The sequence below is a fragment of the Melospiza georgiana genome, chromosome 17 (assembly GCF_028018845.1).
Source record: "Melospiza georgiana isolate bMelGeo1 chromosome 17, bMelGeo1.pri, whole genome shotgun sequence".
Taxonomy (NCBI): domain Eukaryota; kingdom Metazoa; phylum Chordata; class Aves; order Passeriformes; family Passerellidae; genus Melospiza; species Melospiza georgiana.
The window spans coordinates 15,054,807-15,072,693 of record NC_080446.1 but is presented as its reverse complement, the minus strand read 5'-3'; the positions used below and the strand labels follow the sequence as shown (position 1 = coordinate 15,072,693).

General features: G+C 49.5%; 1 protein-coding gene across 1 annotated transcript in view; it reads left to right on the top strand.

Moving 5' to 3' along the window:
- LOC131090889 (rho GTPase-activating protein 39-like) overlaps nucleotides 1-17,887 on the top strand; it is a 55,096-nt gene that overhangs the window by 21,510 nt on the left and 15,699 nt on the right. The window contains exons 2-3 of the mRNA XM_058036548.1: nucleotides 5,276-5,674; nucleotides 15,095-16,397. Of these exons, the coding sequence (XP_057892531.1) occupies nucleotides 5,276-5,674; nucleotides 15,095-16,397 (1,702 nt within the window). The remainder of the gene's footprint in view (nucleotides 1-5,275; nucleotides 5,675-15,094; nucleotides 16,398-17,887) is intronic.

Below are 17,887 nucleotides of genomic sequence, written 5' to 3'. Positions count from 1 at the left end.
GCTGGTACCTGGGCTGGGGGAAAGTTTGGCAAAGCCAGGAAAAAGGCAAGAACTGACGGAGTCCAAGCAACTAGAAAGCCACCAAGTTTCCCATCTGACATCTTTGTCTTTGAAAATACCACCTAGCAGAAGGCTTGGGGCTTTTTTCATTGGTTTTTTTTTTTTGTTTTGTTTTCTTTTTAATTAAAAACAACAAAATAATGAGATGCTTTTCGTGATAAGACCTTTTCCAGGCTCTCTTGTTCCCCTAACCCACCCAAACTATGGTATTATTCTCTCTTCTTTATGTAATGTGTTGCCAGACTGGTCTCTGCTTTCAGAGGCCTGCCCCTGTTCTGCTCTTGCTAGAGCTAAACATATGTGCTCTTTGCCAGGCTTTAAGCAATGAGCATTTGTTCTGGATTTTCACAGTATGATCTGTCTTTGGCAAAGCAGAGGTTGGTTTGTTTGCCTAGTGCTTATTTTCAGGAGAGTTTTATGAGCAGCCTGACATTATATTTATTTTTGTTCCTCTATAATTTTTGTTAGAAGGAGGCATGGGTATTCAAAAGAAGTTATAGAGTGTGTGTGAATAAAGCCTGAATTGTCTCATTCAGCTGAAGGAGGATTACCATAAGGAGCTGATGCTGGAGACCTTCTGGAGGCTCTCTGCAGCTCGAGGATAGAGATTAGTTTTACACGCTTGTCCTGGCTTTGATATGCAAATCTGAGTGAATCGGAGCCACCTGGAGGTTGCTCTTGGTTTCTCAGCGTCTGTACTAAGTGAACTTTTCTGAGGCCTGTTGCGCCGAAGGTGAAGGGGCAAGTACGATTGTCTTAAAAAAAAAAAAAAATCTGTGGTGATATTTGAGTTCTTGAACACAACCTGTGCTGGTTTTCAGTCAGCCAGGAGCCCAGACCCACAGAGGAGCAGCAAGGTCAGCAGCAGTGGAGCCTCTGGGCTGGTGCCCTCTCCCCATTCCTGAACTGGCTTGCCGTGGTCTGCTTCAGGGGCCTCCTTTTAGAGGACTCAAGATGGTGAACATCATTCTCTGTATGACTGGATCTGCTCCTTTTCATGGGTTGTTTGTCCTGTATGCCATTAACAGCAAATGAAAGAGGATTTGAACTCGTCTCTGTGGGGCTGATAATTTCAGATGCTCATCCCCATCACCCCAGTTGATTCTGCAGCAGGTTGCCCTGCACGCACTTCCCTGTCTTTGGCTGGTTTCACACCATGGCCAGTCTCTGGGAATTATACTTCACTCTGTGTGTGATGGGATGGCCAAAATGCATTCCTCCTCCTCAAGGAGGACCTGTTAACAAGGCAGTTAGTTTTGGCATAGGCACATCCTCAGCTAGATGGTCTCTGATGATGGCAACAACTGGCATCTTTGTCTTGGGACTGGCTTTGAGTATGCTGCAGGCCTCCATTGAGGACATTAGTCTTGAAAAATCCTGCTTGGTATGGAGCCATGTTTGGCCAGGAAGGACTTAATATTGCCCCAACTCTCTGCAGGGCTCATCCCAAAGAAGGGAAGTGGGGAGAGGAGGTGGGGTCTTGGCTTGAAGCAAAGAAATCCAAAAATTACAGAGCATGGAAGTGAAATGGGAGGAAGACAAAGTCATAAGAGTTGTCCTTGTAGCCACGCAGAAGGGTTTGTTGGCAGCCTGGTGTGAAGCTCCCTGAGTCAGTTGATCTCATGGCTATCCTTGGTGCTCTTTTCCCCTTGGTGGATGTTTGCCTTCTCAAGCTGGTGCTGAGCAGCTTCCACATGCGGGGCTGCAGATCACATCAAGCTGATCTTGAGCTGACAGCTCCAGCTAAGAAAACATCTCTACTATTCTTACCTTTTTACAGCCTTGGGAAGAACTTGTGGTGTCCCAGACTGTGCTTGACTGCCTGGGCTGTGTTGTCACTTGGGTGATGGTGGCAGGAAAACCAGCTCTTCTCTGAGGGAGTGGCTGTTTGACTTCTTGGGGTTCCTCAGTTCTTCCTGCAACTGACTCTTCACCTGTACCTGGTTGTCACAGACATGTTTTATGAAAAATCCTTTTTTTTAGGATTTTTCTCTTGAGAAGCTGAGAGGCTTTAAGAACAAAATGTAAACAATTATCTGCTGCTGTGGAATGTAACAGGTGCATCTTTGATTGGTCTATGTTAGTTGTTTCTAATTAATAGCTAATCACAGTCAGCTGTCTCAGACTGTCTGAGAGTCAGGAGTTTTTATAATTCCATTCTTCTTCCTTTGCTTGCTAGCCTTCTGATGAAATCCTTTCTTCTACTCTTTTAGTATAGTTTTAATATTTTATATATATATAATAAAATAATATATCAAGCCTTATGAAACATGGACTCAGATCCTCGTCTCTCCCCTCTTCCTGAGACCCCTGTGAACACCACCACACCTGGTCCTTTCCATTTCTGGTCCTGGTCAATTCTCTGTAGTTAAAAAAAAAATTATTCCTTCATAGACCTCCTATTAAGCATTTACAGTCTTTGTGAGAAAGATCTGGTCAGGAGATGCTTGCAGATGCCCTCTCAGGATGAAACACCGTTTCTTTAAAATTACTGCTATTATTTTTTTTCCAATGCTTTGCCAAGCAAGAGTGGCGGCCAGGAGGAACTTGAGCTGGTTTTGAAGGAGCAGAGTTGGTACATGTCCATCCCCTGTGTCCTTGAGGCTGCAGGACAGAGCACAGCAGCTTGTCTCTTAGCTGTACTGTCTATTACAACACTTCATTAAAAAAACAGCTGCCCATCTGTGAGGCAAAGCCTTCAGATGGGACCAAATCTGTCTGCCTACATGAGATGTGATTATTCACAAAAAGCCCTACACTTTCTTCTGCTTTTTCCATGCCTGGTGCACCATCCTGTTCACAGCACGCTGCTGCTTGGGGGCTGACCCCTGCAATGGCCTTGCCACTGCTCCAAAACATCAGCATGCTGGAGGCACAAGCCATCACAGCTGGGGGCCTTTGCCTGCTGGAATGAGCAGCTGGAGCTGTGTCCTGTTTCCCAGCTATTTGCTCTGGAAAGTATTACTCAGGACACACAGAAAGCTCCTGGACTTTCTGACAGCACAGGAGGATGCACCTTGGGAATGTGGACTGCTTTTGGAAGCGAGTGGGGGTTTTGTTGAAATCCCTCTGCCTTGCAGGCTCTGGTGACTGAGGTAGTTCCCTGGAGCCATTGCCATGCCAGCAGGCTGGTTGTCCTGTGCTCAGGTAGTGGAGGGCTTTGGTCTCGCACTGCAGATGGGGCCTGCAGGCAAGTCTTGTTTTGGGGACACTGAGTTACAGGGGCTGAGATGAAGCGAAACCATTGCCGTGATCCTGCTGGTGCGAGCAGGCGCTGCAGTGCTCGTGAGCGTGGGCACCCACTCTGTGTTTGCTGCATCCCTCAGCACTTGGAGCTGAAAGGACAGAGAAAAGAATTATTTAAACCATCCCCAGGAAACTTCTTTAACCTTGTAAAGTGGAATATGAATTAATTTTGGGTTTTGTGTGTTTAAGTTACAGCCTTATCTCTGCAATCCTGGGTTTATCGCATCTTTCCAGAATTCTTGATTTGAGGCTTGTGTGGCAGCCTGGGGCTGGCCCTGCTTCAGGAATGTACTCTTTGCTTTTCCTCAATTTTGAGGACTGGCCTGCTTTTTATGGTTGCGTGCCAGACTGCTCAGCATTGATTGTTGTCAATCAAACCCACAGTTTTCCTAGCAGGGAGGTGCAGTGGGCAACTAAACGCTCACCTCGACTTGCCTGGTGATAGGAGACATGCTGACTTTCCTCAGAAAGCCAGGGCTGGGCACAGGAACCTGGTCTGCCATTTCAGGCACTGCAGTGCTGCCACCATCACTCCTGACCCTTCTGAGGATGTGCAGGCTGGCAGCTGAGGGTGTGAGAGGGATGCAGTGGGATCACCCTTCTCCCGCTTCTGCTCTGGTAATGGCTTCTGCTGTCATACCCTTGCTGAAGAGCAGCTGGTGGTTGTGTCAGAGGGAACCCCTGGCAGAAACAGGTTTCAAGAGGGGCCTTGGACCTGTCCTTTTCATATGGCTTTTATTAATGGCAAAAGTAGCTTCAGTTAAGGCCCTCCTTCCTGCAGCCTCCACCAGCATTGGGATGGAGGCCAGGCCTTGGGGTGTGGGAGCAGGAGGGGCTCATGTTGTTTTTCAGCATGCTGAGCATACAACTTGGTTCAGGATCACTTTAGGTAGCATCTCTCCTTTGCTGAGGGAAACCTTGCTGAGTTTGCACTCCCTTCCTCCATTTACCTGGGCTATCCAAAATGATTTGGGCTACTGCATTGGGGAGGCATTGGCTTTGCTGAACTCCTCAGGCCATCTCTTTAGGGTTGGTGTGTCAGTGGTATGGTTGATATGCCATGGATGATGGCTGTGCAGCCCAACACCTCTGCACGAAAACCACTGTGCTGATCTGCCTGAAAAGCAGTGGTTCAGCACTACCTGCTTTGCTCTCACTGTCTGGGCCATATGGGTGCTGATAAAGGACCCTGGGGCTCAAGGGGTTCTTTAGGGCTGCAAAGGGTTATTCTTCAGCAGCAAGGCCTGTCCTTTGGGTCACCTTACACCCTGCTGAAGGCTCTGTCCCATCAGCCAAGGGGTAGGGGGAAGAGCCTGCAATGGAGATGGTCTCATCCACCAGTCATTCCCCACATATATCTTTTGGACATATAAGTGTGGGCTTCGAGCCGGGCCCATGGGACCCAGAGGTCCCTTCCAGCCCCACAGCATGTGGAGCCTGCAGGCAGGCACTTGCATGGAGCAGGTTGCCCACATTGTTGGGAGCCAGGGCTTTGGTCTCCCGAGGTGGAATGTGCAGCTCTCAAAAGGAGCAGATCCTGTTCTGCAGATACACCCTGCTCCTGAAAGTTAAGTCCCCTACCCTTCTGCATCTTGCACCCTGCATCTCCCAGGCACTGGCACTCCTGTGACTGGGCCAGCCCTTGATGGGAGTCATCCCAGCATCAACAGACTGTGCCCGCCAGCCCTGTGGGTTATTCCTGGGCTAGTGAGTGGGAAGTGAGTGGGCCAGGCTGATGGGACCGACCTCCCCTTCCCTGTGCCAAAGGACTGCTCTTTTGTAGCAGCCCCATCTCAAACCCTTGTCCTGGCCTCTCCTAAGATCGTTAGATTGCTGAATAGCCCCAAGCAATGCTTTGATCTGCAAGCAGGCTGCCTGGCCCAGTGGCAGCAGGTTTGTAGGACTCTTCAGACAACCTGTTTGCTTTGGGCCTCTGGTCCGGACTGATATGGCTCTTGTGTCCCTGCAGCTCGGACTGGGTGGAGATCATCGAGCCCCGCTCCCAGGAGCGGATGTACGTGAACTTGACCACCGGGGAGTGCAGCTGGGAGCCCCCTCCCAACCTGAAGGTGCGCCAGTCAGACCAGAAGCAGTGGTGGGAGCTCTTTGACCAGAACAACAACCGCTTCTACTACTACAATGCCATCACGCGGCAGACAGTGTGGCACCGGCCCCAGGGCTGTGACATTGTGCCCTTGGCACAGCTCCAGGCCATGAAGGGCAGCTCCCAGCCTGACTGCTGTGGCCTGGAGCACCGAGGCAGCACTGGCAGCGGTGGCAGAAGCACCCCCATCCAAATGGCCGTCTTGCAGGAGATGGAGAAGGGCAAGAGGAACAGTGTGGCAGAGAAGAGGAAAGATCCTGCCAGGTATGGGGAGAGCTTCAGCCTTCTCTCTTTGTATCTATGGGGTGAATTTAGCTGCCAGGCCGGCCCTGTTAGGCAGGTTGGGAACTGTGCTTCCCAGGAGGGTGCTGTGGTGCCCCGGGAAGGTGCAACAGTGGGGCAAAGTACTTCCAAACCCCCAGTCACTACCATGTGACTGTCTGCTGCCACCACTACCTGAATGTCCCCAGCTTGGGCCAGGCCATCTTTGTGTGAGTCACCATAAAAATACATGTCAAAAGGTAATCTTTGCTCTGGGTGCTATAACAGACGGAGAGGGGACAGACGGAGAGGCAGGAGTGTCATGTAGTGATGAAAACGCTCTCAAAAACTTGCAACAGGGTTTGTTGGGATGGCATAGCTCCTGTGCAGGGGGTCAGGCTGCTGTGGGGTGTGGGTGAGCCCATCTGGTCTGGCTCCTTCCTTTCCTCCTTGCTCAGTTGCTCATGTCTTGTAACTTCAGCCAGGGCAGGAGGTGGAGCTGCAGGGACAGAGCTCCTGGGCACAGTTGTGTGGTCTCATCAAGCCTGAAATAAAAGACCAATAACAAGACACTATTTTTATGTTTGACTAAGAGTTTTTTGGTTTTTTTTTTACACTAAAACTAGTCTGACAGCAATTGGGGACTTTTTTATTGTATTGAAACTATTATTTCAACTTCAGTTGCACAAAAGTATCCCTTCCCCAATCTCTGTTGGGTTGGCCCCTCTGCCTGGGACACTGTGTGGGGCTGCTCTGCCTCCCTTCTACTCTGTCTGGGCATCATCCTGCCCTGGAGGATGTGGTACTGGCAGCTGGGGAGGCTGTGCAGCAAGCAAAGTTGGGTCATACTGAGAACTGACCTGAGAGCTAGAGCAGCTCTTGGGTAAGCCTGATTGTCCTGCCATATATGCTGGGATGCCTTGTTCTGGTTCTGGGCAGTGCAGCAAGTGCTAGCACCTTGGTTTTTGGATCAAGGCTGCCTCTCTGCGTGCCTGGTGCAGGCAAGGATAGAAAAAAAAGGCCAAGTTAATGAAAGCCACAGAGGATGGCAGTTCGGGAAAGTATCTGGACCCTGAAGTGAGGTTGCTTATCACATGTCTGCTGCTCCCTGTATTCAGTGCAGATCTTAATGGCTGCAAGACACTAGTGATGCACATAAAATGCACCAGAAGGAACCCAATACTTTACTGGTGCTTATGATGCTCCCTGTGCTTCCTGCCCCAGGGGCAGCACCCCTGAGCTGCATGTCCATCCAGAGAATGGTCCCTGCCCTGCCAGGAGAAATCCAGTAAATGTCTCAAGCTGTACCTAAGTAGTTCCCAGTTCTCTCAGGTCAACCCCAGTGACTTGGGAGGGGGTCACACAGTTGAGCTACTGGCACATGGGATTTGACATGAGACAGGCAACTTTCCTTCTTTGTCCACTTACAGTCTGGCACTCCAGGGCAGCCAGGATGGGCACCATCTAAACTACATTACATGTTTCCAGATAAATGAGTGTAAGAGCCCTGATAGGGCCCTGTGAAGCTCACAAGATACTGTGAGCTTCACAGAGTCCAAAGTATTCATGACTGTGCCAGTTTTAACACCAGCTGGAATTAAACTCTAAATAAACCACTCCTCTTCGCCTCACTGTTTCCAGTAAGAGAGAGACAAAAGCAGAGATTACGGGTTGAATTAACAATTTACTGAAAGCATAAAGCAGTGGAATAAGACACACACAATAACAACAGCAATGTTAATAGCAATAGTATACAAAAAGAGGAGGTGTTATGCCCACAAAAAGTTTTTCACTATTGGGAACAAAACCAAGATGGCAGATGCTCCTGGTAAGCTGCATCTGCATGGTTTTCCTGGACAAAGGCAATGTGGTGGCCATTCATGTGCTGCCTGTGTGGCCGCTGGGAACAAAGGCAAGATGTGGGAGAACTTCTGTGACTAAAGTTTGCTACTCCCAGCCAGAATCCACAAAAAACAGTAACATATCCCCTGAAAGCTGGATCGTCTGAGTAGGGTCCTGCAGCTGTCCGCACAGGTAACCGTGCCACCGTTTCAACCACCCCACCTGACTAGAGGTGAGCCCTGCAGGTCACTGCTGCTTTTCTGTCGTACTGCTCAAACGCACTCCTTTAGGCTCAGTTTGGCAGGGCTCCTTTCTGCTTGGCTTGATGGGCTCAGCGGGATTGGGATCACTCCCATTGCTGGACTGTTCCCTTCCAGCAGCCTCCTCCTCGCCAGTGCTGTTGGTTCAGAGCTGCCATCAGTTTGCATTTTCACCGCTGTCCCTTTCAATGCCCTGTTCCATAGTTGTGTACTGAGAAAGCAGGAGGGGAACCGGCAGGAGGGGAGCAAAGGGACTGGGTCCTGCAGGGGTTGATGCTGACAGTCCCTCCTCTGGAGAGAGAGGCAAAATGCCACGCTTCAGATGGGGCGCCTGGCTTTCCCTGCTGAAATTGTGTGTGGTTCAGGAGGGAAAATGTTATTCTATACCATGATGTGCATGGTATAGAGTAACAGCAGCACTAAGCTCTGGGCTTGTCTGCAAACGGGATGCTGACTCAGTCTGTCAGGAGGGAACATGGCCTCCTCTGCCTTTGTACTGGAAGTTGCTGTGCCTCAAGGGAAAAGTGATGCCAGTTTTGACCCATCCCTCAGTTCTTCAGCCCTCTCAGTAGGAAAGACCCTTCTACAGGGTCCCCTCCTGTAGAAGAAAGGGGGGTGATGCAATGTGGGCAGGAGTTTGCTGTACCTTTCCTTATCTCCCAGGGCAGCATCACCCACCATCACTGTTGATTCTCCTGCAAGGAGGGGAGGTGGGAAGGCGTTCTCCATTGATCCATCCCTAGGTGAGGTTTATGTAGCAATCTTGGGGCACCTTGAGCCTGCAATGAATTAAAGGGCAAGTGCTGAGAAAAGCATGAGTAGCAGCTTGCATGGGAGCTAACAGGCTACTTGGATATGCAAGGCTCTTTCAGATTACAAGGCTCATACCAGTAAGCTGACGTCTGCAAAATGTGCTTTTTTGGAAGCAGAAGATTGGGCATTGTTTCCTTGCACATCTATCTATGTGTTTTCTCTTCTGTGTGAGCAAGGGTTGTATAACTGGTTATAATGCAGAGTTTGATTTCCCTAGTTGAACCTGACACCCAAGGAGAGATTTCTTGCCTTTTGCTAGCTTGTAAAATGGGGAGCAAAGAGCTGAGCCAGAAGCAAATGTTCTCAGGTGGGATCTAATGCCATTGCTGGGATGTCTGGTATACTAACAGCATGAGCACACTAAAGTTTTCAGCTCTGTTGTCTGTGTTGTTCTTCAAAGACAACCTCAAGCATGTCCTCCTCTGCTCAGGAGAAATGCAGCTGCGTAAACAGAGGGTGAACACACTGAGTGCTGTTGGTAGTATTTGACATCTTTATAGTTACTTGCACCCAAGACAGTTCCACTTTTGTCTCTTAATGCCAGTGCAAAAATAGTGGTTTTCTTTCCTTCATGTTTGTCATTCTGTGATAGATGGAGAGGCCAGCAGAGACCAGTGTAGTCCCCAAGAGAAGTCTCCTGCAAGCCCATCCAAGAAAGATCTGGGGGAAGGGATTTCATTCTGGTTTTAGTTATACTTTGTGGTCGAGGTTTTTTCTTTTAGTAAACTGGTTTTTACCACCTTTCCTCTCTTGTGCCTTATATCAGCACCGCTGAATTTGCTGTGCCCCCTGCCACATCTCAGTGCTGTGAAACCCTCAGCAGCCTTGAGAAGAAGAAAGAAGCTCTCCAAACCTGTTCCCTCTGTCTCTATGCCCATGCCACCCCTCCCTCAGTGCCCCACAGCTTGCTGCTGCTCTTCCAGCTCTTGCAGTGGCTTGGAGCAACCTTCTCTAGACGTCAGCCTTTGGCCTCCCCAGGCAGTACAGGAGGGTAGACCTCCTAGGGAAATGGCAGCTTCTTGCAGCAGGGTAAGGCACTGGAGCCATTGACCATCTCTGGAGCCTTCTGGGGAAGCTCCTCTGCCCATGCTCTTGCTCCCATGTTGTCTTTCTGCCACTCAGGCCTTTCTGTGCTCTCTGGGGCTGCCCAGCCCAGTGCTGGCTCTGTTCTTCCTTTGCTGGACAAGGACAGCAAACAGCACTTGCCTCACAGCTCCAGACTCATCCTGAGCTCTTACAATCCCGTTAGGAAGCAAAATGGACTCTCTTCAGGGGAAATGATGGCCAAATTATCTTTTCACACACTGGAAAGCTCTGCAAAGGATGGATATACTCTCTTGGTCTCACAGTCCAGCCTGGGGTTGAATGCAGCACTGTGGAAGTGTACTCTGAGCCACTGCAGCCACGCTGAGCTTTGCCGGAACTCCAAGGTAATGGGTGAAAAAGGGCTTGGTGGAGTGCCAAGGCCTGAAGAAGGCAGTCTTTCTTGGAGGCTGTGTGCTGGTCTGCAGCATTTCAGCACACTGCAGGTCAGGACTGTGAGCAGGCTCTGCTGTTCCCAGCCCTGCTATCCATGCAGTACCAGCCCCTTTACTCCTCTTCCCCTGTTTCTCCTAAGGTCAGCACTCTGAAACTGGAGTTTGAGTGCTGTTTCTGAGGTTCTCTTTGCACTAACAGGCTATCTTAAAATCCTCTGTAAGAAAGCCACCTTCTCTAGGAACATTCTGTCCCCCAGAAGAGGAAGGTGAGGTTCCTTTTTCCATGGGCAGTAGATTGTGCTGCCTATCCTTTCCTCACCCACCGTTCCCACAGCTCAGCATCCTTGACTGGGAAGGAGCAAGGGCTTGGTGTTACAGTGCCAGGAATATATGCTGGAAGAGCAGTGAGAGGGAATGTGTGATTAGGTGACTGTAAGAGTACCTCTGCCTCTTCCAGCTCTGGTTTGTTTCATCATGGGCTCATGGATCTCAAGGCACAGCATAAGTAATGCAACTGTTAAGTTTTCATAAGCAAGAAAGACCATCAGAATCCCTAATACAGGCTTGTTTCCTGCTTGTGCAGTTGGCCTTGGGGTAGGATATACAAACACAATGTTCTTTGCACAACTCTGCAGAGTTTTTGGTTTGGGCAGGTTGTATCCCTGCCTCCAGTGTGGGAATTAGGGGCAGAGCAGCAGTGCTGCTGGAATACAAACATCCCTGTTCACTCACCTTTGTCACAGCACCAGGAAAACAACTACTAGAAAGAGCAGAGCTAAGGTGCAAGGCCTTTTCTCCAGGCTTCTGGGAAGGAGGAAAACAAACACTGAAGATCTGGAGCCTGGGAAGAGCTACTAGATATGCTGTTGGAGCTAGGTGCAGGCTGGGAAAATCAGTGCCAAGTTGAGGCCTTTATATTGGAGCTACTTGAAAGCATTCCTCACAGGAACAGTCCCAGGGTATCCATCAGAGTCTCTGCTGCTATTGGCTGAAGAGCTCGGCTGAGAGGCTGCATTGGGACACTTCTCCACCACTGGCTTTGCTTTTTGTCATGGCTTTCACAAGGACAAGACTGAAGCTTCATGCTGGCAAGTCAGGAAGTCCTTGTTCTCTTCTGCTTGGTTCTTCCCAGCAGCCTGGGAATTGGGTCGAAGGAAGCTGTATCCAGACATGGCCCCAAGAAATCATTCATGGCTGTGGAAATGGCCTTTTCAAGACAACTTTGTCTTTTCTGTAGTGGTGCTTCTTTCCTCTCATGTCTGGCAGCCAGGGAGGCTGTAAATGGCATGATGTGTCCATGATGAGACTGATGGGCGAGGTGGGGTACTGTACACATTTAGAAGTTTCTCTTCACCATCACACTCCTGGGTGGGGGAGCATGGTGGCATTTGATGACATGGGAGTAGCACATCTTCGCAGTTTCCCCTGACCTCTGCAGGGCATCTAGGTGCTTTGCCTCTTACCAGTGTCCATGGTAGCCTAGCTGTGGCAATCCCACATGTTTCTGCTTTTCCTCAAAAAGAAGCAGTGTCAGTGGGTGGCTCTGCCAGCTCCAGGGAGGTGCAGCGGTCCTGAGCAGGCTGGCTCCCAGTGTGTGCCTTGACCTAGGCCTGAAGGAAGGGAGCATGGGCTGCATGTTGGGACATGGACTACAAGTGCCAAAATCCTGCTGCAGGGAGGCAGAGCCACTTCTTCATTGCCTTGCTGTGGCTGTCTAATTTGTCTTACTGTCCTGCCATCTGGGCTCAGGGTAGGTGCAGAGAGAGTCCTGTACCAGTGCAGAGCTCCTGCTGCTCTCCATCATGTCCCACCCATGTGGCCAAGTCTGTGCTAAAGGCCCAGCGCATCTTCTGTCCTGGGCAGGCCCAAGGTGAGGGATGTCCCTGATGAAGGGACTCTGGGCAGTGAGGAGCTGTTGTGCTTTGGAGTGCCTTTTGCCCTCCGGCTTGCTGGGGCTCACAGGTAGGTAGCTTGCCTCTGCAGGAGGCTATGAGCACAGTATCTTCTTTTTTTTTTTTTTCAGATCAAATCCCTCATCACTCATCTGAGGACTGAAATCTGGGCTGTGCTCTTTATCACAGGTGGAGGGGCAGAGGTTTTTGCCAGTTGAGGTCCCACAGGGCCCTAAAAGTTATAATGCCATGCTGGAGCAGGAACCCATCTCTGATGGGCAGGTTGGTGATGTTCTGCAGATGCCCAGGCCCACACCTGAGCAGTGACCGACAGGGATGTTCCCAGTGCTGCTCTGTGGGTGTGAATTGGGACCAATGGGGCAGGACGTGGTGCCAGTGCCTGCTGTATGGACAGGGAGGGGCTCCTTCCTGTGTCTCAGAGCTGAGCAAGGAGGTGGCAGAGCTTCAGGCTCAGTTCCTGGTCATGTGATTTTCTGGTGCCAGACAGTAGCAGTGTGTGATGAGCCTGGATGGAGGGCACAAGTCTGGCCATGCTGTTATCTGGCTGAGGTGGGTCTGCCAAGCCTTGGCTGAGTGGATGGTTCAGCTGTGCACAGCTAGCTGGGCCTGCAGTGCTGCATGTCAGGGAGAGGAAAAACTTCAGGAGGTGGCTTGTGATATGTGGGCGTCCAGCACCTTTCCACAGAGCACAGGGTTATTTTCCAGGCCTGCCATAACTGGAGGTCTTGTAAGGCAGTGGGACACATCTGCACCTTTGGGCTATCCTTCTGCAACCCAACAACTGGATAATGCTGGTCCAGATGCAATGATGGTTGCTGTAGGGTTGAGCTAAAATATGTCCCAGTCACACACTTGTGGCCTGCCTGCCGAGTCAGGGGCCTGTGGAGTGTTCTGTCCTTTGCCAGTCTCTCTTCTGTGCCATGAAATGAGAGACTGGCAAAGTGTCTCTCACTGATCCAGCCATGGAGGTGTCAGAAATTCTCATTTAAAAGCCTAGAAGGTGTTGCTGTTCTGGTTCTTCCTATTAGTCCACGCACTCTTTGAGAAAGAGTCTGGTCTTCAGATTGAGACTGAAGCTTGAGTGTGCCAAGGGGAGATGCCTTGATGCAAGGAGCAGGCCGTGTCCCCAGGAGGAATACTTGGTGGAGCTGGGTGTCCTCCTGAATGCCACTCTCATGGTGCTGTTACCGCTGGTGGTTCCATGTGTGCGTCCTCACTTGGCACCTCTGGCGCTCAACCCCTGCATGAGGCATCGTGCCCCAGGAAGAAGCATGTGGAGGACAAGCCACTGAGGGCTAAACAGGAATGGGAGAGCAGGGGCTATGCTGGATGGTGGCTTGGGCAGATGGAGAGAAAATGTCAAATTTGTCAGTGTTTCCCAAGCTGCTCTTGGCATAGGGCTTAGGTCAGCATTGGGCTGCAGTGCTGTGAAGAGAATGAAGGTGGAGGCTCGGAGACAGGCTTTCCTCATGGCAGTTGCATCACCATTTTGAAGTAGTGTCAGGAGCTCCCTTAAAATAAAATTTTTGGTGCCTCTGTGGGAGGTATATAAGAGGCCCCAGAGCAAGAGGGGCCCCAGGGTTCAAAGCAGAGGACCTTTGCTGGCCACAAGCACCAGAGAAGGTTGACCTTTTCTCAGCCTTCTCTGGCCACACCTGGGTAGTTGCACAAGAGAGCTGCACGGACTCTGTTGCAGGAAAGGAGCCAGCCCTGCAAAGACAGAGGTGCAGCAAGTGTGATCAGTGTCATGAGGCCTTTGAACCCTGGCCGGGGGTCAGGCACTGTGCCCATGACAGGGCAGTGCCAGCCTCGTCTGTGCCACTCATGATGCCATTGTATCAAGATGGGATTCACGACGCATTGCCAACAGAGAGCATGTTTTGCCAAAAATATGGTAAGCAGTGGATAGGGAAGGAGCACACCACCTCTTTAGGAGGGCAGTGATAAGGAACGGATGTGAGACATTAGCTGTTGGACAGAGGATGTAGGGAAGGTGACCAGAGTGCACCAGGTGAAATAGGACACCCACAGTGATGGGGGGCAGGTGTAGGGAGAGCAGGGGGTGCGCAAATGCACTGGCAGGATAACCATGGGGGAAGGACAGGCAGAATACCCCAGGGAAGATGTGCTGAAGGAGGTGGCTGGCACCTGGCCAGGTGAAAGTGCTCTGGAGAGCAGGAGTGTAGCAAGAGGGCTAGTGTCCACATACCTTGAGATTTGGTAGGGAAGGCACAAGAGAGCCAGACATGGTGGGGGCACCTCCGGACATGCAGCAGAAGTGGGTGTGTCTGTCAGCACAGAGGCCATAGAGGACAGGTCAGCAAGGTGGAGTGGGGAGCAAGGTCAAGGTACAAACAGCAGAATAGCTATGAAGGTGTTAGGGGACCATCTCCTGTCTCAGATGGAACACATGCAGTACACCCTCAGGTCTTACCCAGTGATGGCTGGTAGCAGATATATGGAGGTAGGGCACAATTCAAATGGAGGTAGGGTCAGATTCAAGTGGACCTTCCTGGGGACTGTGATGCCTTGGAAAACCTGGAAGTTCAGCTGGTTTAATATCCTTTCTATTCCCTTTTACTCAGAGCTCACAAACACAGACTGGCTATGGTCACAGCCTGACAGCAGGTGGTTGTTGCTACACTGTAGAATATATCCTGGGAACTGGGGTGTTGCAGTGGGCATGTTGGGTTGTGGTGGGTCCCGAGTGCTGCCACAGATCAGAGGTGATACTCCCAGCAGAGGAGGGTTTCACAGCCATGGGAGCTGAGCAGGGCCGGTTGGTGTGGTCAAGGGTACCAGATCCTAGTGCATCTGGACAAGATTGGGTGGAGACGTGGCAGGTTGCGTGGGAATGTAAGCTGTGAGTGGAGAGTGGCCACCCCCATATGCCTCCCATAGACCTCATAGGTTTTTCTACAAATAAACGCATATCTAGAAACTTATATAAAAAAATAGCATGGTCTGGAAGGACTGTCATAGTTGGGTAATCTGAAGGCAGGTACTTCAGGGGACTATTCAGGCACTTTGAGACTAACAGTTTGGGTAGACAAAGAAGGTACTTCAGTAAATATAATTCTTAAATAATTGTGTGTATTTGTATCTTTCTTCTTTTAGAGAGACTCCTACCCACTGGCAGCCTCTGCCAGGCACGAAAGCAGCCTTGTTGGTCAAAGTGAACAGTTTGAGGCAGATGCAGAACTTTTCAAACAGTTCTCTTCAGCTGCAGGGTACTCCAAAGCCCAACAGCCCAAAATCTCTTCCCAAACCAGCTGTATATGCTCAGCCTCAATCCACATCCCAGAGCCCGGGAGCCACAAAGCAAATGCCTACTGGAGAAACAAAGCAGTCTATGCAGATCAAAAAGACCGAGAGTGGTGGGTTTTGCCTGGTGATGATGAATGGTCCTACTTCTCAAACACCTCCAAGAAGCCGGACAGGAACCCCCCAGCCTGCATCCCCCACATATGCCTCTCCTGCACCTATATATGATGAGCCATCTTTAGAGTTGCCAATTTATGACGAGCCACCAGTAGATATGGACACTGAAAGCATTTGTGTGAGTGGGATGTCTCCACCAAGGTCACCAAGCAATAGCTTAAAAAAGCAGGTGCAACCAACCAAATTTTTGCAGCATCCCAGTATTCAACAACAGCAAGTTGCAAAGAAGCATGCAAGAAATCCCTCTTCCACTGAATACAGCCCAGCTGGCAGAGAATACATAAAACATATGGTTAATGTTGACCAATCTGCCAAACTCTCCCACTCTTCTGTTGCAGCAACAGATACCTCCACTAAACTGCCTGGTCAGCTTGCTTCAAAGGACAGCTTCAAGGAGTCTTGGAGGATCTTGGAAGCAAATGTTCTCAAGAACATGGAACTCCACCACAGTCGGCAAAACAGCCTGCAGACTCAGGAGTACCCAACTGGCCATCAGGATTCTGGTTATTCAACTGGTCCTTCTCCAAGCTTGAGAAAAAGGAAAGGAAGGAGGCAAGGAGCAGGTCAAGCAAGACCTGGCTCTGTGGGCAGCAGCAGTGAGCTCACAGCTCTGAATGATAAAGTGATTGCTGAGATGCGTGCTGTGGTGGGTAGGTCAGCAGCTTGCAGGGGAAGCAAAGGCAGCCTGGATGCAGAGGGCCTGGAGAACGGTGTTCCAGCAGAGAGCAGCAAGGTCAGGTTTCAGTCTGACCGCTTGAAAAAATCCATCAGCCAGAGCTCCAGGGATGATGTCGCAGCCAGCAATAGGTCTCTGTACAGACAGGACCTGGAGATTAGAGAATTCTTTCCCAGCAGTGTGGCTACTCCACAGGACACAATGAGGCAGAAGAGAACTTTTGAGAAAATAGATTCTTTAGAAAAGAATGTCACCAGCCAGACAAGCGTGACTTCATCAGGTGCTACACGCCATTCCTCCCAGGTACCTCCCCATCTGTGCCATGTTAAATTTTTTTTTTTTCATTGCTAGACTTGCTAGACTCATCATAGAGAGCCTGCTTCTGGGGGGGTTAATCCCAGGGTATGCTGCAGGCAAGACACATCTGTTCCTGCAGAATAGCAAACAGGTCATAAAGCTTCACATCTTTGCTCGTGGAAACCCTGTTTGAGGCCAGTGGCTTGAGAGGAAGGAGAATTGTGGGATGGGGCTCATGTCCAGCAAGGCCTCAGCACTGTGGGTAGTTCTGCTCTGCTACTTGGGTAAATGTGCTTGCCTGATCATGTTACTGTCACTCATGTCTTCCCTTATATGTACTTTCTTCACTGGAATGATCTGAGTTGATGGGTATGGCATCAAGATTTGCATAGCCACATGACAGCAATTCCTCTTTTTCTCTCTCTCCTTTTTCAAATGGTTCCTCATAATGCTATTCTCCTTCCCAATTCCTGAACATGGAATAGCAGTATTTAGAAGATCGGTGTCAGTGGCTCTAGCATCTTGTTGGAAATAGCTATTTTAAAGCCCCATTAGTGTGCCTGCACAAGGGGAGTAGTTTTCTCTCTAACACAGCACTTCTGCAGGATTATTTTGCCATCTTTTTTCCTACTTGGATTCAAAGGAATGTCCTGCTTCCTGGTTTTAGTTCAGATTTAGGTTCTTTGTAGATAGTTTTATATCTCCTGAAGCTTTTTCCCTTTTTTGTCTTTGCTCACTCTGTGTTCCCATTTTGAACAAGCAGGATCTCTACATCAATTTGATAAGGCACAGCTGACAATCATCCTCCATGCTGAAAAGTGGCTTCTTTTTTCTAGTTTTTCTTCTGTTTGCTGGTACAAAGTCTTTCATGAAGAAACTTGGGAAAGCTCCTTGACTATTCCAGATTGCTCCAGCAGACCTGTGAGGTGTAACTTTTCTTTGAAAGCCAGGCTGACAGCTCTCAGCTCTATCAGATTTATCTCTGTGTGTTCTCTTTATTGCTATTTTGGATCAATAAGTGCCTTGCTTTCATCTGAAACCTTTTGGAAAACTGATATCATGTTCCCACTTTTCAGGCACAGAGACACATCAAGTTTACATGACTTACATGTTACTATTAATAGTTCAACAATTTAATTTCATAGCCTCTTTAGACTTGAAACTGCTCTCCAGTCTTCTGGCTGTGTTACACCTTGTTACATTGACAGGGAGAGCTGAAACTTGATTATGCACTAGAGATGGTGGGTTGGGGATAGGCTGTGAATGTCCTTGAAAGTGAAGAAAAATAATTTATATGTGGTAATATGGAGAAGCAGAAGATTAAAAGAGACAGATGTTGTGGTAGAGGCAAAAAGAGTCAATTAAAAAAAATATTCACAAAAATACTCAAGAGTCCAAGTAAAGAAGGGAGGAAGTTGCAGAAAATTTGGCAGCAGAATCACTGCCTCACCTGAGAATAACATCTAGTGGCTTGAGTGAGCAGTGATGTTTTGTGC